This window comes from Antechinus flavipes, chromosome 1 (assembly GCF_016432865.1).
Source record: "Antechinus flavipes isolate AdamAnt ecotype Samford, QLD, Australia chromosome 1, AdamAnt_v2, whole genome shotgun sequence".
Classification (NCBI taxonomy): domain Eukaryota; kingdom Metazoa; phylum Chordata; class Mammalia; order Dasyuromorphia; family Dasyuridae; genus Antechinus; species Antechinus flavipes.
This window is the reverse complement of record NC_067398.1, coordinates 80372328-80396176: the sequence shown is the minus strand read 5'-3', so window position 1 is coordinate 80396176 and position 23849 is coordinate 80372328. Positions and strand designations below refer to the sequence as shown.

The following is a 23849-nucleotide window of genomic DNA, read 5'->3' as shown; positions in this document are numbered from 1 at the left end:
TTGTTCAGTCCCTGTTGATGCAGGTGAGCGCCCCTGGCAAGGGGGAAGATGCTTTGTTGGTTGAGATGAAAAGCGGGGAGCTGGGCCAGGTGGTGCTATGGCAGATGTCTGTGATTATTGTGAAATAATCTCCGCTCCCAGGACCCAAAACCCAGCTCTTCCACCCCTACCAGCATTTCTTCCTGAAGTTCCAAGATCAGTCTCACACAAGATGGGTTTTCCCAGTTTAATAAACAATCTTAGTTTCCCACAAACAAAGCATTCGTCTCCTTTTTCCTTGCAAACCTCGAGCCAACTCTTATTAGCTTCCCCTGTCCTAGGCTGGAGAATACGATTCTCCATCCATGGGCCACCGAAGCAGGAAGAGTCAGCTCTGGTAGAACAGTAAATGCACAAAAACCAAAATATAAATACTACTAACCTCCTCCCCATCCCCAGAGGTTAACATAACAGTCTTCTGTAGGCATCCTTCTGGAGAACTAAATAACAGTTATATCATAAAAAAATAGGAAACACACTCCAATGGCAAAGAGCATATTCTATATATAAGATCGAACCTAGCATAGAAAAATAAAATTCAAATATATGATATATTTACAGGGCTTATTCACAAGTGAAACAATATGGTATGTTTAAAGTAAAGGCTTCCAAACCAAGATCTGGTAGAAAAGGCTGACATTTTATCACATATAAATGTTGTGTTCAGTGTCCAAGACCTGTCTGCTATCCTCCTGCCCGATTAGAACAGACACTTAATAAATGCTTCTTGGCTTGACCCAGCTAATGGATGAGATGAACATGTGCTGGGACCAAGCTGGGGCTAACCTGGGGCCTGGCTCATACCTGGATTGTTCATTGATTGCTGTAGCCCCACTCTCTCCTTCTCATTATCCCAAGGAAGGCCTTGGGATAACACCATTTCCCATCTTAAACTTTCTCCTTTCCCTTTCATCCCTTCTCTGTCTCCTTGCCCTCTCCCCCACATCCACAGCAGTCCCAGGAAGGGGGGAAAATCAACTCTGCTCTCATCTCACACCTTCAGATCGATTCTATGTCAAAGTACATAGATGAAGTCTACATATGGGTTTGAGAGAAAGGAGCAGACTCCCCTCCACCCCAATGTCAGACTTATGGCACCTCCCTCCCCCCACCCCATTTTGCCCTTTTCCTGCATCTCTTAAATTGTTCATCCTCGGAATGGGAGCTCTTTTCAATTCAATCCTCCCCCACTCCCCAATCCTAGCCCTGAATTATTCCCTGGATGGTTCTATGTAGCATTTGTCCCAGACACAGACATCTTGTTCCAAGATTTAGAATTCCTAACTTTTTTCTCTAAATTAGCATCTTCTGGAAAAAAAAAAAAAAACCCTATGTAAGCTGGTTCTCACACCCAAATCCTCTCCAGAACCCTGCCCAGCAGAAGGTGGGAGACTCAGCATAGCGCTCCCTCGCTTCTCCCAAAGCTCCTGAGGAGACTCTGGACTAGCTGATGGGACTCTGATGCTCAGAGAGAGCTTCTCTCTCTATCATTACTCCCCCTCTTCCTCTCGGTCCCAGGGCCTACCTTCCCTCTACTCTATCCCTACCCCACACCCTCCAGATCTTCCAAGAGTTTCTGATCCTCTCCATGTGGGCTAGGGAATGGAGAACCTGGATTTTCTGACTTCACACCAGTCATTATTACAGAGAACAATGCCAGGACTTAGAGAAATTCTAAGTGGGGGAATGGGAGGTGGAGTTGAAGAAGAAAAAAGGAAATTGTTTTCAGAAAACCAGGAAATGTCAATAATAGGAGGGGGAAGCTCTGGGCAGCTTGGAGATTTTTCAATTCATCGTTCCTATCCTGCAGACAACAGTTTTGACACGATCTTCTGCTTGCTACTTGGATAGGCCGCCCACTCTCTCGTTGGATCAGTCTATTATCAAATTAAAAATCTGAAATCCATCTTCCTGGTGCTTCCACCCATTGATCTTATTTCCATCCTCTGGAGCTGCACATAATAGGGCTAATTCTTTTTCCATATGACAGCTCTTCAAATATTTAAAGACAATGACCCATGTTTCTTCTCTTCCTTGTCCCAGATCCCTGCCCCCAAGTCTCCAGGTTAACATCTCCAGTTCCTTTAACTATTCTTTGTGCAACAAGATTCTTCCTCTGCACATGCTCCCCCTTGTCCATGTCTTTTCTAAAATGTAACACAGTATTCCAGAGGCTGACTAACCAGGGCATAGGGCAGCAGGACTATTATATTCCTTGATTTCCTTTCTGCTAGGCACTTGAATTCTATTAACGCAACCTCATATTGCATTAGCTCTTTTAAAAAAAAATACTGACCCACTGCTGCTGCTCCTCAGAATTTCCACAGCCCTTGAAGTGGCAGATTAATTTAGGGAATTAGGGAATCGTCAGAGGGAAACAGGGCTCAGTGCCTCAGATAAACCAGTTGCTTCATTCTAATGGGACTCCCCAAGGGGCAAAGATGGGGTGTGGAGAGCAGTATGGGTCCCTGGACTCTGTTTTAAAACATAGAATGCTAGGATTGAAAGGTGTCCCATCTCTTCCACAGCCTCGGTTACAGGGAAAAAGGCAGCGCTAGGCTATCAGGGACAATGTGGCACCATAGAAAAAAATGGCTGGCTCTGGATCCAAAGGTTCAAACCTGTCACTTCCTACCTTTATAGTTTTGAGTCATTCACTTAATCTCTGTGGACCTCATATTTAAAATGAGGGATTGAATTAGGGGTCCTTGAGGTCCCCTTTGGCTCTAAATCAATGATATGGCTGGTCTTGAGTCAAAACAAATTCCTCTTCTCTCCTCCTCCTTCGCCTACAAACTCTCCCACCGCCCACCACCCACCTTGAGGAAGATTGGGCTCCGTCAGCAGAAACTCTGCTGGGAGTTTTCCTATCCTGAACCAGAATGGAAATACTTGGCTCTGAGCCTCACTGCTCGTCCCCCAGACGTTGAGGGAAAGTGCCTCACGTCCCACCTGCCGCCGCTTCAACGTGAGCCTGGTCCCTCCGGCCCAGGTACCCTAAAAGTTGTAGGAATGGCTATTGTTTCACAGGCTGAGAAAGAAAAAGAAAGCCGCCCTCCTCTTTGGGCACAGCTGGAAATGCGTTTGCAAAAGCAGACCCCACCTCCCAAGGAGAACAAAGGCAGCGGAACATGAGCAGGCCTCCTGGGACGCGGGCGGTCCCTGGCGACGCTGGCAGGAAGGGGCGCGGGCTGTGGCACAGAGGCTTGGGGAAAGGCCCCCCAGGCCGCCTCAGGAGCCTGGGGATCTCCAGCCCCGGGACTCCTGCCCGTCAGGCTCTGGGGGGGCAGAGATTTTAGTTTCCTGCAAGAGGAAGGCGCTAGGCCGGATGGTCAGTCTGGGCCCCGGACACCCTGCCCCAGCCGGCCAGTGAGGCTTTCCTCCGGGAGAGCTGGGCACCCTGCTCCCCGTCCCAGCTACCTGCCCCCCTCCTATGTAGCCTCCACTTCCCGGGGGGTCCGGTTGCGCTCCCCCTGGGCTCGGCTCTTCGCCTTCTTTCCCAGCTCGGTCCCCAGCCAGCTCTTGCCCTTGCTGTGTTTCCCCTTGCGCCGGTACCGGTCGCCGCACCACACGCGCTCGCAGTACTCCTCCACCCGGGGCAGGTTGGCGTAGCCGATGAGCTGGAGGATGTCTTTGTACCAGGCCCGGGTCGGGCTCCTGGGGGTGGCCTCCCCCTCCGCCGGCTCCCGGGGAAACAGGCCCTCCAGCTGCTCGGCCCCGATCACCTCCAGGGCCAGTCTGGCCACCGTCTGGGCAAACCCGTGCTCCAGGGTCTTACACGAGTAGGTGCCCGCGTCAAGGCGGCTGAGCCTCCGGAAGAGCAGCCCGTGCTCCGTCTGCAGGATGCGCTCATCTGTCTTCACCTGTTGGGAACGGTCGCTGAGAAGGGTGGAAAAGCATGATTTTTGCCTAAACCGCTGCCAGGTGCCCTAAATCCTGCTCCAGGCCTGCTGCTTCTCCTCCTCCAAACTCCCGTAGCACTCAGGTCGCAGATTACTCTGGCTAATTCATTATTCAGAAATTAAATATTTAGTTAATTCATATTCAGTTCCAAATTATCGTAGATATTTTGGCCTTCGTTCTCCAACTCACGGCCTAGCACAGAGCTCATGCACTGCAGAGCTTCCCCGTGACAGACCCACCGATACGCGTGGCACCGGGTGCTTCCCAGCTCCAGTTCCACCTCTGGTTCTCTTCCCAGGGCTCAGCTCTCTAACCTCCACTCCCCACGAATTCCTCAGAGTGCCCCATTTGCCGGCTGGCCCACCACCGCCCCTCCCCCAGTTCCCCAGCCCAGAGGTCCCCTTTTCTAGGATCAGTCTGTCCTCTCCTCCCCCGGACCTGTGGGAGCAGGGCCAGCTCGCCCTGGAATCGCTCCTTCGTCCCACCCACGCCCGCCCCTCGGAGCACCAGGGCCAGCGGGCTCTTCCGCATCCGCAAGGAGGGAAGAGGGGGTCAGGGCAGACAGCTGGGCTCCTGGCAGGAAGCATCAGGACCTGGGAGTCAGGGGCCCAGTGCGGGGGGCACCTGGTGGTAGGGGGCCCGGCAGGGAGGAGCCAGAGCCTTTCAGAAGCCCTCCCCGCCTGGGACCGAGAGAAGGGAAAACTTGCCGGTGTGGCGAAGGGTAATGAACCTGGAGCCACGAGGCTGACCGTGAAGCTTGGGGATCCCGCAAAGGCTTCCTGACCTGGGCTGCTGGGAGCTTGTTTTTATTTAACAGCTGCATTTCAGTGTAACCAGTTTCTCTCTAAATCCTGTGTTTTTTGCTTTATGCATTTAAACACATCATTCTCAGGGGTTCACAGACTGCCAAAGTGGTTCAAAAAAGGTTTAAAACTCCTTATTTAGGGTAAATTTGCTCCCCAGAAGAAAGACCTCCCTGGCCCATTCCTCCCCCTTGACAGACAGACACAGAAAATGCCTCTTGTGGAAAACGGGGCTGAAGCTAAATTCTAAAGGTAACCGGGGCTTCTGAGGGATGAAGGACGGCAGGGAGCACAGCCCGCACAAGGGTTTGGAGGGGGAGGTTCAGGACCGGGGACCCCCAGTATTCTGGCTGCTGGCCGGCAGTGCACGGATAACAGGCCCTGAATGGTAGATTGAATCAGAAAAGTGAGACCGGGAATGGGAAAGAAAGGGGAGAGACAAGATGGAGACACAGAGACGAAGAAGGAGAGACAGAGAAAAGAGAGCGGAGAGAAAGGGGGGGCAGAGAAAAGAAGGGCAGGCCCCGGGGGCTGGGGGAGCCAGGCTCACCTGGTCGGGCTGCTGGTCCTTGGGCCTCTGCACAAACCAGTGCACAGCGGCCTGTGGGGACTTGGGCCGGCACTCCAGGAAGGTGCTGTTGTGCTCCGTGCCGTACACCACCGTGGCCTCCACACCCCCCGGGGCCTCCCCTGGAAAGAAGCGGACTCAGCTCGCCCCGCTCGGTTCCCAGCCTTCCTCCTCGGCCCCGGCCTATGACCTGACTCAGGATGTCCGTCCTGCCCTCCCCGGAGACGGGCCTGGAAGTTGGGACTGATGGAGCCGTTCTACTTTCCAGATCCGGCCATTCATTCTTCCTGGGCCCCCGTCGGGCTGATGCCGGCCCTCCCGGAGCAGTGGTAAGGGGCTCTGGCAGTGCAGGGCCAAGTCAGAGGGCTGGGCCCGGACCCCAACTCTCTGTCCGCTCGCCTTGGAGGGCAGAGCCAGCTCAGCCTTGTCTCCGTGGCCCTGGAGCTTGGTGGGACCTCTCAGTGACACTGTTAGCCAGGACCCCCGGGACCCCCCCTCACGCTCACCCCCAGGGCCCCGGAGCTTGGCGGGACCTCTCAGTGACGCTGTTAGCTGGGACCCCTGAGACCCCCACCCTCACGCTCACCCCCAGGGCCCCGGAGCTTGGTGGGACCTTTCAGTGACGCTGTTAGCCGGGACCCCCGGGACCCCCCCTCACGCTTACCGCCGAGGCTCTGGCCCAGGCACTGCAGCGCTGGGTTGCCGTGCCGGATGTCCTGCCGTCGGAAGCGCCGTTTGCCAGAGCTGGGCTGGTAGCGGGCGCAGGTGTGGCCGTCCCAGGCGCAGTAGGGGTCCCGGGCCAGGCAGCACTCGGCGCAGGCGTTCCCATACGCCTCACACTGGTGCAGCCGGAGCTGGGCCACGCCCAGTGGGGAGCCCACGTACAGCGTTTGCTAGATGGGGACCAGACCCCGGGAGCAGAGTCAGGATGGGCCCGTCCAGAGCCGGGGCCTCCTATCAGAGCAGCTGACCTCAAAGGGAGCTAGGAAAGGCTCGGTGCCATCGGGTCAGGGAGGCAGGAGCAGCCGCGGAGCTCCCGGCCGTCCAAGCTCCTGCGGAGATCTTCCCAGCCCAGAGACCAGCGGCTCTCCCATCTCGTCCCCGAGGTTCTGACTTCTGCTCTCTCCCCACTCAAGACACAGGCCCTTGTCCAATGCACCAAGCCATACATATGTGGGCAATCCCATTCCAAGCCAACCTGACGCAGGAAAACCCACTTTTACACAGATTACAAACTGAAGGAGGAAAGAAAGGGAATTCTTCTAGTGAGACATAGCACGTGGAAGGGAACGTGCACCGGACTGGGAGCCCGAGGATGTAGTCTTCCAATCACTGTTCTCACCTCAGTCTCAATTTCTGATCTATGAACATAAGCATGTGGCCTGTGCATTTCTTGGCTTCCTTCTTATTCTAAATCCCACGAGGGTGATTTGTGATAGGCCCTTTAAGTGAGGCCCCCTAATCTCCTTAAAATAGGGTTTGATAAATGTGAATTTTAAGGACCTGCTTCCTCTCTGAAGCCTTCAAAAACTCTGAAGGACCTCCACCCTCACTCCCCCAACTCCACGGGTCTGGACCACACAACCCAGCACTTGGTCACACGTATTTCTGTTCTTGGATGGTTTCCTGTAGGAGCCTTTTCTTCCCAATGAGGCTCCAAGAGGGCAGCTCAAAAGCTCCACATGATAAGAATTTGGAAGGAAGAAAGAAAAGATAGAAGAGTTCAAGAGAAGGGGGGAAGGCTAAACCAAGGGAGAAGAGGAAAGAGCCACAAAGAAGGAAAAGGAGGAAGCAAGAAGAGGGAGAAAAAGGAGGAGAAGGGGTGAAATGGAGAAAGAGAGAAGAAAAAGTGTTTTTCTCTTACCCTTTTGACAGAAATCTCCATCTCGATGATGGGCGTGGGTACCTAGGGACAGAATGGGAGTTCATCATTGGGACTGAATCTCCACCCTCCCCTTTACTCCATTTCTTTAGGCCCCTAACCCAACCAAGCAAGCTATCCCAGAGGGCTCTTCTTCAAAAGCTGGCTCCCCGCCTGGATTCAAATGAGCACTTCTGGCTTTTTGTAAGAGTCCTTCCTCCTCCAAGAGCCAAGCTCTTGAAGTGAAGGCCAAGCAGCCTGCTCCAGCTGTTGTATTTAGGAGAAAAGTCTCCACTGCCAGCCAACCTCCTCCTCACTGGACTCTGTTGAAGGCTTTGGCTAATTTAGCTACAAAATTCGGAGGCTGGTCGTCTCCTTGAGTTCCAATTCCTCAGTTCTTAATTAACTTATTAATAATTACAATAAACGAACTTATTAGTTAACTTAATTAGCCTACTGCTCTGGCCTGAATGTTTACGCCATCTTCCTATAAGCCCACATCCAGCCCCTCCCAACACAGAGTGCTCACGGATATCATGGCAGTATAATACCTTTCGGCTGCTCATCTCTTTCCCTGAATTACCTTTGTGTCCGCTCCCTAACCATGACTGTTCCCCTGGGCGCTGTCCCGGCTCCTCTCTCTGCTTTCTCTCATTAACAGCCATGAATGGGGTCATCATTTCTTTGCAGATGTTCCCTTGTCATACTTACCCAAACTTTCCTGACATCTCTACCTGGATATCCCTTGAGTATACCAAACTCAACACTTCCAAAATGGAACTCAGTACCTTCCTCCCCATCTGTCCTTCTGGAAAACCCTTGGTTTTTGTGTTGGTTTGTTTTTGCTGAAGCCATTGGGGTTAAGTGACTTGCCCAGGGTCACACAGGCGGGAAGTATTAAGTGTCTGAGGCTGGATTTGCACTCGGGTCCTCCTGACTTCAGGGCTGGGGCTCTACCCAGCTGCCCTTGAAAATCCCTGTTTTTGCTGAGTGCTCCTCCTTCTAGCCATCCAGGCTCACATGCTTAGAGTCACACGCAATTCTCTCCCTCACTTGCCAAACACAAGTCAGTTGCCAATCCTAGCTCCGCGACATCCCTTACACATGCCCTCTGAGCTTGTGGGTGCCTGGGGGGCACATGGGCAACCCTCCGGGCTGCCATCTTAGTTCAGACCCTCATCTCTTTTGGCCTGGACTACTTTAACACCCTCCTAATTGGTCTTTCTGCTTCCAGTTCAGTTTCCTTCCATACAGCTGCCAAAATAAACTCCCCAAAACAAAGCCAGACCTTAGAATTCTCCTCCTCCCAAAACCTTAGACGCTCCCTAGTGCCGCTAGGATAAATGCAAATTTACCCTCTGGCATTTAGAGCTGTCCCCAATCTGGCTCCTGCTGTCTTTCTCAACTTATTCCATCCCACAGCCTTTCATGCATGTTCCAGGGAGGCAGGTCTGCTTCCCTGCCTGGAGCTAGATATCCCCTCTCCCCTTCCTCGGCAGTCCCCTGTATGCCATCTCACTGATCCTCGGCTCAGAAGCTACCTTCTGCCCACCTTGTCCGGCTGCCCCGGTCCTTAGTGCTCTCACCCACCTTAAATTAGTTTCTATTTGCTTAGTCTATTACATGTTGAACCCCCATTAAAGCCCCCCCTTTTTTTTAATCTCTAGGATCTAATATAACTCCTCACATTTTATCAAGTTGTTTGGTTGTTTTCATTTAAGGTTTTTTATTCATTCATTATTATTCATTCATTTTTTATTCATTATTTATTTATTTGGAAATTTTTTAAATTTGAGGTTTTCTTGACAGAAGTAAAGAAGTAATTTGCCATTTCTTTCTCCAACTCCTTTGACAGATGAGGAAATGGAGGCAAATGGGGGAAGTGATTTGCCCAGGGTCTTGCCGCTGATAACTGTCCGAGGCCAGATTTGAATTCAGGTATTCCTGGTTCCACTGCACCACCTAACTGCCCGTAGCTTATCAAAATCTTTCCTAAACCATACCACCCAGAGCTAGAGACAATGCCCTAGATATGGCCGAGGAGGGAAGGATACAGTGGGCCCAGCCCTGGGCACCGTGCCTAAGACCACATCCATTCTCTTGGCTGCCTTCACATCCTGTTGACTCACCCGGAGCTCCCAGTTCGCTAAAATCCTCCTGACCTTTCCGGATAAGCCTCCACCTCACTGCGCACTGGGTGGCACAGTGGACAGAGAGAACGGGAGTTCAAATCCAGCTTCAAACTCTTACTCTTTGTGCCATCCGTACCCAGAGAGACTGGGGGAACTGAGTGGGGACCACAACATAGCATTTTCCCTCTTTTTGTTGTTGTTTGCTTGCATTTTATGTTCTCATTTTTTTCCTTTTTCATCTGATTTTTCTTGTGCAGCAAGATAATTGTGTAAATATGTATATTCATATATTGGACTTAACAAATATTTTAAACACATTTACCATATATTGGATTACTTGCCATCTAGGGGAGGGGATGGGGGGGGGGGAGGGTGGAACACAAGGTTTTACAAGGGTGAATGCTGAAAAACTGTCCATACGTATGTTTTGAAAATAAAGAGCTGTAATAAACAAAAGACCAAACCTCTTACTCTTTTCATGGTGCTGGACAGGAAACTTAACCTCGATGTGCTCATTTGTAGGACAGAGATAGTAACAGCGCCTCCCTCCCAGGGGTGGGATGATGGTTGTAAAGAGCTCTGCAAGCCTCTCAGTACGTACCCCAGCTGTTGTTAGGCTCACCTTAAACACCTGCAGTTCTTCCAGGATCACCTCCTCGGGCTCCACAGACTTTCCAGTCTGGAAAGCTATGACTTTGAGGACGGAGCCTGCATCTGAGAAGCACAAAGGGAGGGGGAAGGAGAAACTGGAACAGGAGAGAAAAAGCTTGTTCAAAGCTTCTAGGAGTCACCTCACCACCCAGGCAAGGCTGTGGTCAACGCGGGGCTCACACCGTCCACGTGGGGGCTTCGGAGCAATCTTGGGGGGGGCGGGGTAGACCTCTGGCCCAAAGTCTGTCCCCCTGCCCCTGACCTACGGCCCCTCTGACTGTCCTTCCAACACAAGCTGATGTTCCCAGGCTCTTCTCAGAGAGAAAGAAGGGTCTGAGCTTGTGGGGTCCCGGGTTTGGGTCTTAGTTCCTTCACTGACTTGCTCTCTGCGTCCCTCTCTGGTGAATAAAGTCCCCCCCAGGGCTGACTGATAGATTCATTCAGGGCGTCACTGGAACTCGATATGCTTTTGGGATGATATGCGGGTCACTTGCTAATAGGGAGGTTGCAGGCAGTAAGACAGGCAGGGACGTGGGGGAGGGGTGGGGGTCTCAGCCCACCCACCTGTGCCCAGGAAGATGACATCATAGGCCCCGTCCTCAGCCTCCACTCGGTCCACCACAATCTGGAGAAGCCGGTAGGGCAGGTGGTCTTGACAAGGAGGGGGCGCCCGTGCCGGGGCAGCACCGAGCGGAACATGAGTGGGTGGGCCCGGGCGAATTGCAGCACGTCGTCGGGGTAGTCCTTGGTGCTGCCGAAGGGCCGGCCAGGCTGAGCCGTGGTCTTGCTGGGACACTGTGGGCCGAGGAGGGAGCGATGTGAGCGGGGGCAGAGAGAGCAGGAGGGGGAAACCGAGAGGCGTCTCCCCTCCCCTGCCCTGCCTAACCCTGAGGCTCCCTTCCTTCCCTCTCCTTGAGCTGGGCGTTGGGAAAGCAAAATGGCGAGAGCTTTCTCCCTCAGGGGGCAAGGAGCTGTAGGGCCCCAGGGCTGGGGGTCTAGGACTGTTCCCGAGGAGTGGAAGACTCGGGGCCACAGGGGAGGAAGGCAGGTGCCAGAAAGCAGGGGCCTAGGGCTTCACCTGAGCCGTGCGGGAGCCCCGGAGAGCACTGTGGGAGCCGGGAAAGCCGCCTGCCCCCCTCCTTCCTCAGCCCCCTCCTTCCTCAGCCCCCTCCTTCCTCAGCCCCCTCCTTCCTCAGCCCCCTCCCCCCCCCAGGCCTGCACTCACCACCCCAGGCCGAGGGAAGGGCACCCTGCCCCCGTAAGGTCCCCACTGGTGCCGGGGGCCGTCCCTGTGCGCAAAGGGCCCGTTGAAAACCTCCCAGACGTCGGCCATGCGGAACACACAGACAGCAAAGCCCTGGAACACGGCGCTGGCAAAGAAAGGCCCGGTCAGGCAGGCGGCCCTTCCCAAGGCGGGCCTGGGGAGGTCCCGAGGGACGAGGATGAGGGGCCCGAGGCGGGAGCCCCAGTCACCAGCAGGAGGGGCTACGGGCGGAGAAAGGCTGGCTCTGGGGGAGTAAGCAGGGGGGAGGAAGGGGCTGCCTCAGCCCCGGGCCTTATGGCTCAGTGGGACACAAAGGGACAAAGGCTGGGGAGATGGGGGGCGCCCCTTACCTGACGGTGCTGAACAGGGCGTAGATCTCCGGACTCTTGCCATCCTTGGTCCACAGCAGGAACACGTCCTCTGGGAGGGAAGGAAGGCGGCTCCAAGCCTCCCGACCCCTCCCGGCCAGCCCCCTCCCCCATTCCCCTCCCCCCCCCACGCTCTCCCCCGCCCTCCGGCTTACCCAGCAGGTCAAAGTGGGTGTCGGCCCCCCCGGGGGTGGGCACGGAGCAGACGAGCCTGGCCTTCAGAAAGGTGCTCCACTTGTTCACCAGGACCCTCTGGCCCCCGGCGTCGTTCTGGGAAGCAGAGGCAGGGTTACTCCGGGACCGGCAGGGAGCCAAGAGCCCTTGGAGAACCCGAGAGGGGTCGGTCCGGGGGTGGCCCGCCCAGGCGTGATGGAGGGCAGAGCCAGCCCTCGGCCCAAGGGAGCCCCTCCCCGGGTCCCAGCCCTGACGCCGGATCCCCCTGGGGGGCGGGAAGTTGCCCCTCCCCTGGGAGGTGGGGGGCGGTCAGAGCCCCCAGCCCCGCCCTCACCACGCAGATGCGGCCCACGCGGCTGACGATGGCCTGGCCCGAGCCCCCGTCCGGAAGGGCCGCCGCCTCCGAGAAGAAGAAGTAGACCTTGTCGTTGTCCCGGTCGGCGTTGTCGGGGATGAGGGCGGCGCCCACAAACCTGGGGTCTGCGGGGGAGAGGGCAGGGTCGTGGGGGAGCAGCGCCTCGGTCTGACGACGTCAGCGGGAGCCAGACCCCAAGGCCTGGAGGCCCCCCTGAGCCCTCGCCCCCTCCCTCCCCTGGCCGCCCCGGAGAGCCCCAGACCCCCCCCCCAGGGCTCACCGTGTAGGAGGCTCTGGTCCGTGTCCGAGCGCAGGGCAGGCCGGGCGCCCCCGCTGCGGAAGAGCACAGCCTCGCGGCCCAGGAAGTCCGCGGTGAGACCCGTGTACAGCTCTCCGCCTGGGGAGGAGGGGGCGTCAGGCCTGGGGGCCGGGGGCGGGGGAGGGGCTCTCAGATGGGCTTCTCTCCCTCTCCGGCCCGTGGCCGTGCGCCCCTCCCACATTTTTCAAAACCTGGGCCTAGAAAATTCTGCAACATCAGCCCTCGAAAACCCTTGTGTTCCAGTTCCTTCCCCCACTCCGCTTCTCCCACCCCTTCCTCTAGAGGGCAGTAGTCTAATATATCTTAGACATGGTAGAAATATATGTTAGATCCAATCCAGCTACTTTGGGGTCCCCAGCCGATCCCCTCCCTCCGCGCAGTGACCTTCCCACTGTCCGCTCCTGGACTCCAGCTGGGGCCCGTGCCTCACGGCTGGCTCCACCGAGCCCACCTTCTGCTCCCTCCCCTCCCCCGCCCCTCATTTCTGTGCTCGGGGACTGGGGGGGGCGACCAGCGAAGTTAGAAACGGGGCGGGAGGGAGCCAGAGGTGAGAAGGCCCTTTCCCCAGCAGTCCCCCCTTCCAGTGCCCGTCCCTGCCTAGCTCTTCCCCGGGGCGCCAAGTCACCCACCCACAAAGGTGCTGGAGAAGGGTCTGTCGGGCTCGTGTGGGCAGCGGCCCCGCCCGCCTTCCACGCTCGCCTGCTCCAGGGAGAACGCGTGCTGGGGGCGCAGAGCAAGGGGGGTTATGGGGAGAATCCCAGGCTGCCCCCTCCTGCCCCCCTTCTTCCCTCAGTGAGGACTCCGGCGGGCTCCGGGTCCCCTGCCATCATCGGCCAAAAGGCCTGGGGGGCTCAGGCTGATTGCGTGGAAGCGGAGGGAGTCCTTGGGGGAGGGGGGAGGTTCTCTTAGATCTCTTCCTACTCCCCCCCACCCCCTCTCCCAGCACAAAGCCTTCCCTTCAGGGGCCCCACCACGGCCCTCCCTCATGCCCCAGGGCTGGGGACTTCCCGTCATCTTCCACTCAATGGGGAGCCTTCAAGGAGGGTCCAGCTCTGAGGCAAGCACAAAGAGGCTGGGGAGGCCCTTCCCCGAGGCCCCTGCCCTTTTGAGGCCCAGAGTTCCCGGCGGAGGGTCCCTGCCCCCGCTCACCTCCCCCCGATGGCCCACGGCGATGAGGGCGCACAGGGGCTGGAAGGCTCCCGTGCCGCAGGCCAGCAGGTGGGTTCTGTTGTAGGGGTGCAGCACTCGGACATAGTTAGCGCATTCGGTCTGGAGGGGAGACAGTGAGCGCATGAGACCGGGGGGGGGGGCAGCAGGGGGGCCCAGTGTCCCAAGGCTCAGATCCAGCTCAGTGGCCCCTCCCCGGCGGTCACCACGTGGGATGGCCCGATGGAAGAATTTTCTCCGGCTCTCCATTTCCCATAGTCCTTAGTCCGGCCCCCAGCCTGGCCTCCAAATCTCTCTCGGCAGCTTTCTGTTCCATCCCTTCTTAACTCCCATGCCCCAAACTGGGTCGTCCCCCTCACCTGCATAGTCCTCCATTACTACATACGGGACATGGGGCACTGGAGCCCTTTGGGATCTAGAACTGACCCTGTGACTCTCCTTGCACTTTCCCTTTGCCTACAATGCTCTCCTTCCATGGCGGGCACAGCCCTGCCCGGCACCCAGCCTCCCCGACTCTCCCAGGCCCTGCTGAGCTCTCTCTGACACTCCGGCTATTTGTCCGTGGCGGCCCTTATCGCAGCCTGCCTTCTGTCTGCGCACTCCCCGCCCCACCCCCAGGCGGGGAACTCCGCGAAAACAAAGATTGGGTTTTATTTATTTTTGTCTCAAGCCCGGCCCTCGCCGGCTCCACAACGCGGACTTTCCGAATGGGGCAGGTGGGTGGCTGTGTGCTGGCTCAGGCCGGACTCGGGGCCTCGGGTGGTACCCGCAAGGTGGTCTTTCCCCGGCCTGAGATGGCTGGCTCGATCCCTTACAGCTGTCCTTCCCTCCCACATAGCTCTCCCCTCCTCTGGCCCACTGTCTGCCCTGCCCGACAGGAAGGAAATCAGGTTTCTTATTGCTCTGAGCTGCTGGTTCCTGAATTGGCCAAGAAATAAAGGAACAGGGGCTTGGGTCCTTCCTCACCCCTCATGGAGGCCTGGCCCGGAGACCAACAGCAGCCGTAGGGGAGGGACAGTGTGACCCAGAGACCCCCACTCCCTACACACCTGGGCTGGGCTTGGCCCAGAGCCAATCCGTCTCATTTGGGTGAATTTTTTTTAATGCATGCTGGGATTTGCATCTCCTCCGCCCCTGAACCAAGGTTAGGGACAGCAAGGGATGTAAATCTCCCCGGCCTCCCCTTTCAGGAAGGGAAAGTAAGTCCCCAGCGTCCCAGTGACCTGAGAACCAGACTGGGCCCAAGACGGAAGGGAACTGACATCATGAGAGGTTCCCGCAACGTCTCACCATCGCTTACCTGGGGGTCTCTGCCCTTCAGGATACATTCCTCCTTCTGGCCCGGCCGAGGAGGCCACAAGATCTGCGAACACACAATATGGGGCGTGGGCTGGGGGAAGCAAGGGAGGAACCAGGGGAAATCCCTCTCTCAGGTGTGGGAAAGGAATAGTGGGAACCTGTAGCTCGCAGAGGGAACGCAGGTCCGGCTTGGGGGATGGGTGGCCAGGTGCTAAAGCTTCTCATACGAACTCAGGAATATTCTGTCCCCTCTTTGGACCGCATTTTCCTCATTTGTAAAATAAGAGAGTAGCACTAGACGGTCCCTAAGGTGCTTCTCAATAAACCAACGAGCACTTATTAAACACCTATTAGGTACCAGATACATATTCTGATTCTGTGGATTCTCCAGTCCCGGGGGAGGAGGCACTTTGGGCCCAGCCGCGGAGCCTTGGGACTCACCTCCTTGGGGTCAGGCCCTGCGTGGTCCAGTCTCAGGGAGTAGAGGGTGTCCCGTCCACCCAGAAACAGCCGGTCCCGATATTCATCCAGATACAGAGCCCTCAGATCCAATCTCCCCCGAGGGCCCAGGAAGAGGGTGGAGCGGTTAGTGGCCAGGAGGTCTGGGGATGGACACCAGCAAGGGGACATTGCGCAGAATCCCAACCCTCCGCCCAGCTTTGCCCCGCCAGTTATCATCGTCTGGCTCCTCCCCCTCCTCCTGGTTCACCTGCCAGCCCACGGCCCCGCCCCTCGGCCTCCTTTAGGGCCCCCCTTCCTACATCCAGGGGGGCTTCGGGGTGGAGCGCTCCAGTAAAGCAGCGGGCTCCCCACGGCGGCCCCCTGGGGGGAAGTGCCGGCTGTCCCCCCTTGTCCCCCGGCTCCCACCCTGCCCTGGGAACGAGAAAGGAACAAGGCTCATTTGGAAGCTGCCGGACGGCCCCCACCGCGGTTCTAGGCTGGCATCTGCAGAATGGGGGTGCGGGCGTGAGCCCCCAAGACCGCGTGCCCCCCAGGGCAAGCACGGCCGGGGACCTTGCCATCGCGCAGGGATCCAGGGATCCGCACTCTCCGGGCTCACCTCCAGGCAAAATAATAATCAAAAAATACACAATTCCTGCCATTTGGCCCCGGCCATGGCACCTCCACACCCCATCTGCTGCTCCCCATTTGCCCCCTGACACGCTCGCTATAGGCGCGGGGCTCCCTGACGGGCCTCGGGGCAATGGAGGAATTAGTAACGGTCACTGGGCTCCTGGTTGTGTAAGGGAGAGGGGAGGGGGTCTCACGCACACACTGACACACTCACACACACTCGGGCACAGTCACACTCTCTCTCTCACACAACTGGCCGTGTCTCTCTCCACCTTTCAGTCACCTCTACTCTGGGTCCCTCCGGGTCCCCCCTGCCCCAAAACACGTGTGATGGAAGGGCCTTCAGAGAGCACCAAGTCCGGTTGTACAGAGGGAAGGACTGGGTCTCAGAGACCGGAACAGACCTCAGAGACCCTTCCTCCCATTTAACAGAGGAGGAAACTGAGGTTCGGAGAGGGTCCCATAGTCGTATAGATACTAGCAGAGGCAGAATTTGAATCCAAGCCCCCTGACTCCAAAGCCAGTGCTGTTCCCACTGCACAATATGGTTCCTCTGGTTCTGTGACTTTGGAGAGATGGGCATTTCTATATTCAGTTTTTATTCAACGAGAAAACTAATTGTATGCGTTAGGTGTTGTCATTTCTGACTTAGAGGAGAGGGAAGATTTATAATTAGCCAAGAGGGACAACCCTTTTCTGGGGTCCTTTTTCTCACCTCCCTGTCCCCTGTCCTGGTACTAAGTAACTTTATTTTTCCAGAGATCTAATTTCCTTCCCAAGGTGGACAATCTTTGCATTTATTTCTTTTGCCTTCTGAATAAGCCATAAGAAAAACAAACCATTTTTTGTGAAGTCTGGGAGCTGTGGAGATAGAGGGGCAGGCAGGACAGAGGGGTGGGATGGAGAAACAAGGCGAGAGTGGTGGGGGCAGCGAGAGGAGGGAGAGGTGTGCCCATCCCAGAAGAGCAGCAGGGCCTCAAGGAGCTCGAGCCCAAAGAGCAGGGATGTTTCAGAAGGTGAACTCTGTTTCTGTCTTTGTCTTGTCCTTCCGTTTTTCTCTGTGTCTCTAGTCCTCTCTGTCTCTCTCTCTCCCCTCCTCTTCCTCCTCCTCCTCCTTCTTCTCCTCTTCCTCCTTTTCCTCCTTCTCCTCCTCCTCCTCCTTCTCCTCTTCCTCCTTCTCTTTCTCCTCCTCCTCCTCCTCTTCCTTCTCCTCTTCCTCCTTCTCTTTCTCCTTCTCCTTCTTCTTCTTCTCCTCTTTTTTTTCTCCTCCTCCTCTTTCTCTTCCTCTCCTCCTCCCTCTCCCTTCTTTGGTTCCTCTCTCTGGCTTCATCTTCCTCCATAGGCTGGGGGAAAGCATTGGCAATAGGGACCCCACCTCTCTACATCCTTAATTTCCCCCATACCTTCCATGCAGCAACTTGTCCCACTGAACATCTGGAAAAACTCCCCTGCCTGCCAGTACCATTCTAGCTTGAGAGCAGCAATTTTGCATGTCATCTGCAGTTCCAGAGAGTAATTCCCCAAAGTCCCAATCCCACCCTCGCCCTTCCTGTCCACCCTTATATCATCCCCTCTGGGCACTTCCCCTCCCTTCCTTATCCCTCAGCCACAAACATCAGCCCTCCCATCAGGGACCCAGCTTCTCCCCCATACAATACCCCAGTCTCTTCCCCAGGTCATAGGTCAGCCTCACCTCCATATCTCACCCCAGCCTCCCCCTCAAATTACATCCCTCTGTCACATCCCAGTCTCCATTTCACTTTGCCTGCCTCCTCTTCAGTTTATACTAGGCTCTATGACATCCTCCTCAATTCCTGACCTCTCCCCTATATCACTTCCCTAAATTTTGTCTCTCCTCAGAAAAGAAAGTATCATAGAAAGCCAGGACCAAGTTCCAGAAAGTGTCAGAGTCAATAATATGAGTCCTGGGGGAGGCCAGAGCGACTGAGCCAAGGCTGGAGTCCGGATGGGGGCTGGCAGCTGATGAAAGGTTCAGGGGAGAGAACAGCTGGACGGCACATGGTCACAGAAGGAGCCCCGATGGCCTGGCCAGCTGCAGCCACAGACAGGGCCCCAGCACACCTGGTCATTTAGACCGCTGCTTCTTAAACTGTTTCCGCTCATGGCCCTTTTTGTCCGAGAAATTTTTACAGGACTCTGCTTATGTGGGTATATAAAGTAGGTATACAAATCAAACATTTACTGATAGTCAATCATAATTTTGAGGTCACCATATAAAGTCACAAACCACAGTTGAAGAAGCTGGGACTTAGGACCTTCTTGCACAACCCAGGGCCTCCCCCCAAGTCAAACCCTTTCTTTCCCTGACTAAACTCATACATCTCCTTTCCCCTCCTCACTGAGGAAAACTAGAAATGACTATTTGTTATCTTTCTGCCAGCAGTGTTGCCTTCAGCCTCACTGAGAGTAGGGAACAAGTACCCAGTGCTTTATAGAGCTTAGAAGGACCCTTCATGGGCCCTCAGGAAGCAGACCCTGTCACTTCCCCTTCAATAAACTCCCTATTATCTCCAACATAACATCCTCTGTTTGGCAATCTGCCGCCTTATCATTCCCCTCCTTGAATTCTTTCTCACCCGTTTTGCTCTGTCCTCCACCTGTGTGACTTTTCCCTGGCTGTTCCCTGTGCAATGACATCTTGGTTTTCCTTTAACACTAGGCTCAAACACCTCCTTCTCAAAGAGGCCTTTCCCATTACTCCTAGTGTCTATCCAGAGAGTGCCTTTGTATGTCCCCTTGCAAGAGAGTCCCCTCTCAGTTCTTTACTTCTGTTCCTTCCATCCAGCAGCTTTTCCCTCTGAACATCTGGAAAAACACAGCTGTTTGCACATAGCTCAGTTTTGCTTCCTCCCTCCCCCCAGGATTTGGCATACAGTAAGTGCTTAACAAGTGCTTTTTTGACTACATGACTTGCCCAACGTCACACAGTTGGCTTTGAGTAACATCTGAATCTGAGTGACATATTCAGGATTTAAGCCCAGCCTCTAATCCTAAATTCTGGGTCTGTCACACTACTGGGGGCAATATGGAGTCCAAAGGAGCCTCTGGATCTCCTTTCCTTGTTCCTCCATCACTCCCAAAGTGATACACTGAGAAAGCTCTATCAAGGTCAACTACACTTAAATCATGGGACGCTGCCTGGGTCTGGGCTCTGTGCCAGCCTGTCTGCTCTCAGGAGAAGAAAGGAGCATATGGTTTAGGCTTATCTCAGAGTCTCCAGGGGCCTTAGGCCCCCAGATAAGGCTCTAGAGGTGGTGAGGACTTTGGGCCCTCAAGGAGGCCAGAGATTGGCTCTGGCCCCTGGTTCTCTGACTTCAAGTCTGGCTCTCCTGGCTCTCCAGAATTTTAGACTGGCTTCTGTGAGCAAGCCCCCTCCCATCTCAGGGCCTTCTTCTCATGTAAAATGAAATTCAACTCGAAGATTTTTCCCTTCTCTCTGACATGCTAAGAGTCTATGAAACCAGCATTTTCATCCAGACCTTCCAAGAAATTTTTGTGGGAAATCAGTCATTTCCTTATTTGTACATCAAGAGAACCCAGAATCTCATTTGGCTGCTCCATGAGAGATTTGGGGTTGGCCTGATTACAGAGCATCCTAGGACTAAAGGGCTCTGAAGGAGGTTGGGGAAGCCCCTTCCCAGAGAACCTGGCCCAGGAGGGAACAGGAGGAAGAGGGTGCTCAGATGGCAGCTGGGGGAAGGGTCTCTTCAGAGGAGAAGGTGTGGAGGGAACGGATCACTAGTTTTCTCTCCAGAGGGCTGTGGGAGAGTGTGCCCCTTTCAGACGGCTTCCCCCATCCCCAAGCACAAATGTCCTCTGGACACCATTGGATCCGAGAACAGAATATTGTGTTTCGCAGCAGCTGGATTCCTGCTCCCTCGTCATGTCTGAAAGCCCCAGCTACAGACCCCCAGCTCCTGGAGCTTCTGAACAGCCCGAGCTGATAAGCAGTCAGCAAGAGCGGCAGCCCCGGGGGACAGCGTGAGTCCCCGCACTTGGCTGGCTGGTAAAACCAGAAAGCCCATTGCTTTCGCCAAATCAAGAACCTGGGTTCAAACCCCATCTCTTCTTTCCGTGTGACCTTGGACAGGCCGTTTCAACTGAATCTTATTTCCCTCATCTGTAAAACGGGGACCCTGACAACTCGCCCACCTGTTGTCAGGAAACTTTTGTAAAGCTTCCAGGGTTTAGGGAAATGATAGGGCTCTGTTCTTGGGGACTTTGAGTTGTCCGTGGTGCAGCTTATTAACTCCAATGATTCCGTGGGAGGGTTTTTTGAAATGACCCATAAATAAAAAGCTTTGCTGCTAACGACTCACAATTTAAAAAATCTAAGTGGCATTTTGTTAAGTCTCCCAACTTATCCCTGGGCAGGGAATAATATAGCCAAGCTAGAAGGGACTTTAGAAATCATCCGCCCTCTCCTTTTGCAGAGGAGGAACCAGGGAAGTGACCGGTCCAAAGGCACACAAGTTACCCCGGCAGTCTGGTTTTGACCTGGCTGCCTCTTGAGTTCGCTGTTCTCCCCATTTTTCTGCTGGCCAGAGGGGGTTTGAGTGCCTGCCGGGGCGCGTTCGGGAGGCCTCGGGGATGTGAGCGCCTTCTCGGGGGGCCGCGGGGGATGTGAGCGCCTTCTCGGGGGGCCGCGGGGGATGTGAGCGCCTTCTCGGGGGGCGGGGGGCCGCGGGGGATGTGAGCGCCTTCTCGGGGAGCGGGGGGCCGCGGGGGATGTGAGCGCCTTCTCGGGGGGCAGGGGGCCGCGGAGGATGTGAGCGCCTTCTCGGGGAGCGGGGGGCCGCGGGGGATGTGAGCGCCTTCTCGGGGAGCGGGGGGCCGCGGGGCGCTGTCCCGTGGATGTGGCTGGTCAAGCGGTCAGGGAGCGTGGCGAGCCAGGAGTGTGGCGGGCCAGGTGAGGGTCTTACCTCTGAAGGAGAGCTGTAAGCGGGGCACGCTGCTCTTGCCAGCTCCCAGGGTGCCCAGCAGAGTGACCAGCACGGTCCCCAGCAGCCCGCGGAGGCCCATGGCGCGCCGAGGAGCTGTCCGGATGCTGCCCGGCGCCCTCCTCCAGAACTTGCTCCCGGCTGAGTCCGCAGCCGCCCTTCCCGGCTCGAACGGGGCTCTGCTTCTGCTCGGGAGGAGCTGCTTCAGCGGCCACGGCAGCCCCTTTATAAAGCGCTCTTGGCCCCACCCAGCTCCTCCAGGAGCCTGTGGGGAGGGGACTGACGGACGGGGAAGGGGGCCCGGACACAGACTGGCTTCGCGCTGACCGCTCCCGCTCCCGCAGCCGGCGCAATCCCGACTGTTGGTTTAGATCGCGCTGGGTCAGGGGCAGTGCGGTGCAATGGGAAGGGCCGTGGCTGGAAGGCAGAAGTCCTGGGTTCCAGTCCTGACTCTACTGGAAGTGCAACCTTGAATAAGCCCCTCCCCTAGCCCCGTCTCAGTTTCCCTGCTTCTGAAATGAGCTGGGTTTGATCTGGGCAGAGGAAAGAACGCCGAATTTGGACCCCATTCAAAGCCGGACTCTGCCATGTCATCTGTGCGCCTTTGGTCGGGTCATCTGCCTTGCTGGATCTCAGTTTCTCATCTGTGAAATGAGAGGGTTGAGCTAGATGACGTCCAAAGTCCCTTCCAATAAGCAGAACCAGAAATACACTGTGCACAATAACAGCAGGAATGTGCGATGATCAGCTATGAAGGGTTTGGTTCTTCTCAGTGGTTCAGTGATCAAAGCAATCCCGAGAGGCTTTGAGCAGAAAATGCCATCCAGAAAAAGAACTAGGGAGACTGAACATAAATCAATGTGTGCTAAATTCTCTTATTTTTTCTGTTTTTCTGCTTTTTTTAATCTTTCCCGTGGTTTTTCCCTTTTTGCTCTGATTTTCCTCTCTCAACATGATTCATAAAGCAATGTGTGTTAAAAAATTTTTTAATTAAAAAATTAAGTTCCTTCCAGTTCTCACATTCAGAGTATTATTTTTTTCCTGAATGTTCTAGTTGTTCCTTGCTAAAATCATACTTTGAGCTTTGCACCCCCTCCCCACCTCCAAGCTCCCCAGGCACAGGACCTGGAACTTGCCTCTTTCCTGCCTTCCTCCAGCAAAGAGGAAGAGGTGAGAGAGACTAGGATCCTGCACAGGTCACTTAGCTGTCCTTGGAGTAAAAAGGAGCAGACAGACTGACTCCAGAGAGATGGAAGGCAAGGACATGGCTACCCTGAGAGAGCCCCTGGGCCTGACTCCCACCTTTCCTGCGCTCCTTTATCCTGACAATTCCCCAGCAGGGGTCCAAAGCCAGAGGCTCCAGGGCAGGTGACTGAGAGCCTATTGCCCAACCCAACACCCAGAAGGATCCCAGGTTCCCACTTAGCCACTCGGTGAACCCAACAGCTCATTATCTTACTTCTTCAGGAGGGATGCAGAAGCAAGGGCAGGCAGTAAGGCAGAGAAAGATGAGAGGGGGTCCAGAAGTCCTGGGGCTACGGGCACTACAAGGAGGACGTCAGGGGGCACGGAATCCTGGGTTTGGGAATCAGGACACTGGACTTCATCTATACCCAGCCTGGCCACTGCAATGCTATTTATAAACAATCCCCTTTGTGCCTCTTGACCTCAGTTTCTCTATCTGGACAATTAGAGAATGGAAATAATGACTAAAGCTCTTTGAGCTCTGGGACAATAATCACCGAGAAGAAGTAGGGAAAGAAGTGGGGCGGCATCTTCTCTAAGCTCCCAACAAAAGCCTGTCCTGACTCTGGTCAAAGAACAGAGAATACAAGGCTGGATGCTAAAGAGACACACCCTCTCTGCAGAGATTATCAGCCCAAGAGACCCACCCACTACCCAGAATCTTCCACACCAGAGAGAGGACCCCGCAAATCTCCCTCAGCCTACCCCAGAGTCCCAGCTCCCAAGGAACATCCCTTCTTACCATTCCCCTAAAAAGCAAGCCCCTCTCCTCCACCCTCCACCCCCAGGCCCAGCCGCCAGCCTGTTCCAGAATTTGAACCTCCCACACTAGCAACTCTCAGCCTCCTCAACCCTCAGGATCCTTTTAAAAAATTGGAAGCAAGAGTTTTGTGGAGGTTGGGAAAGCATCTCTGGCACTCCCTTTCCCAAACACTTTCCACTCTTTGGTTTTCATTTTCTCCTCCCATTTTCTCCCTCACTCCCATCCTGGATTTCTAGCAGCTTGGTTGCCCAAGGAGATGGGAAATGGTGGGTCTCTCAGTTTGGTGAAGTTCTTTTCCACCCACTCCCACATACAGAGTAAGTCCAAATTCTGGAATCCTAGAGTATCCAAGAGGGGCAGGGTGGGAAGAAACAAGGTCATTCTACAAATGGGGAAACTGAGGCCCAGAAAGAAGAAATGTTTCCTAAACCAACTAGTGAGTCAGAACCAGGCCCCAGATTTCTGTGCTTTCTCTTCTATGTCTTGATGCCCCCCTCTCCTACTTCCCATTCCCATCTCCCCATCCCAGTCTCTACAGAAAGTAGTGGGCCCCAGCCCTCAGTAGCTTCTGGAGCTGGGGGGTTCAGAAAGAAGAAGCTAGACGATGAATCTCCATCTTTTTTTCCTTGGCGACTCTAGCCCTTGGCCTGTAGGGTCAGCTCTCTCCTGTGAATGCCCATGTTAGGAAAGAGAGCCCGCAATCTCCCTAGCTCTAAATTTCCCATCATTCGTGCTCCCCCAAAGTGAAATGGGGACCTCCTCTAAGGGGAGTGGGTTTCTTATTCCTCAGGTTCTTCAAATAGAAGCTAGTAGAACCACTTGTCAGGGTAGTTCTTTTTTAACCCCAAGAATTACAAAAGCTCCACTGAAGTCCCTTCAAACTCTGAAAATCCATCCCCTTCC

The 23849-nt window shown here is 55.1% G+C and overlaps 1 protein-coding gene across 1 annotated transcript; it reads right to left on the bottom strand.

Annotated features, from left to right (window-relative positions):
- Window positions 1-212: 212 nt before the first annotated feature.
- Window positions 213-21866, bottom strand: SEMA3G (semaphorin 3G). The gene is given in 17 exon segments (XM_051985119.1): window positions 213-3902; window positions 5296-5435; window positions 5978-6206; window positions 7178-7219; window positions 9929-10020; window positions 10522-10608; window positions 10611-10752; window positions 11183-11327; window positions 11572-11641; window positions 11745-11859; window positions 12098-12243; window positions 12399-12515; window positions 13067-13157; window positions 13587-13706; window positions 14905-14967; window positions 15345-15505; window positions 20921-21866. Coding segments are annotated over 17 exon segments (2292 nt in total). The 5' UTR covers window positions 21021-21866; the 3' UTR covers window positions 213-3470.
- Window positions 21867-23849: the final 1983 nt, after the last annotated feature.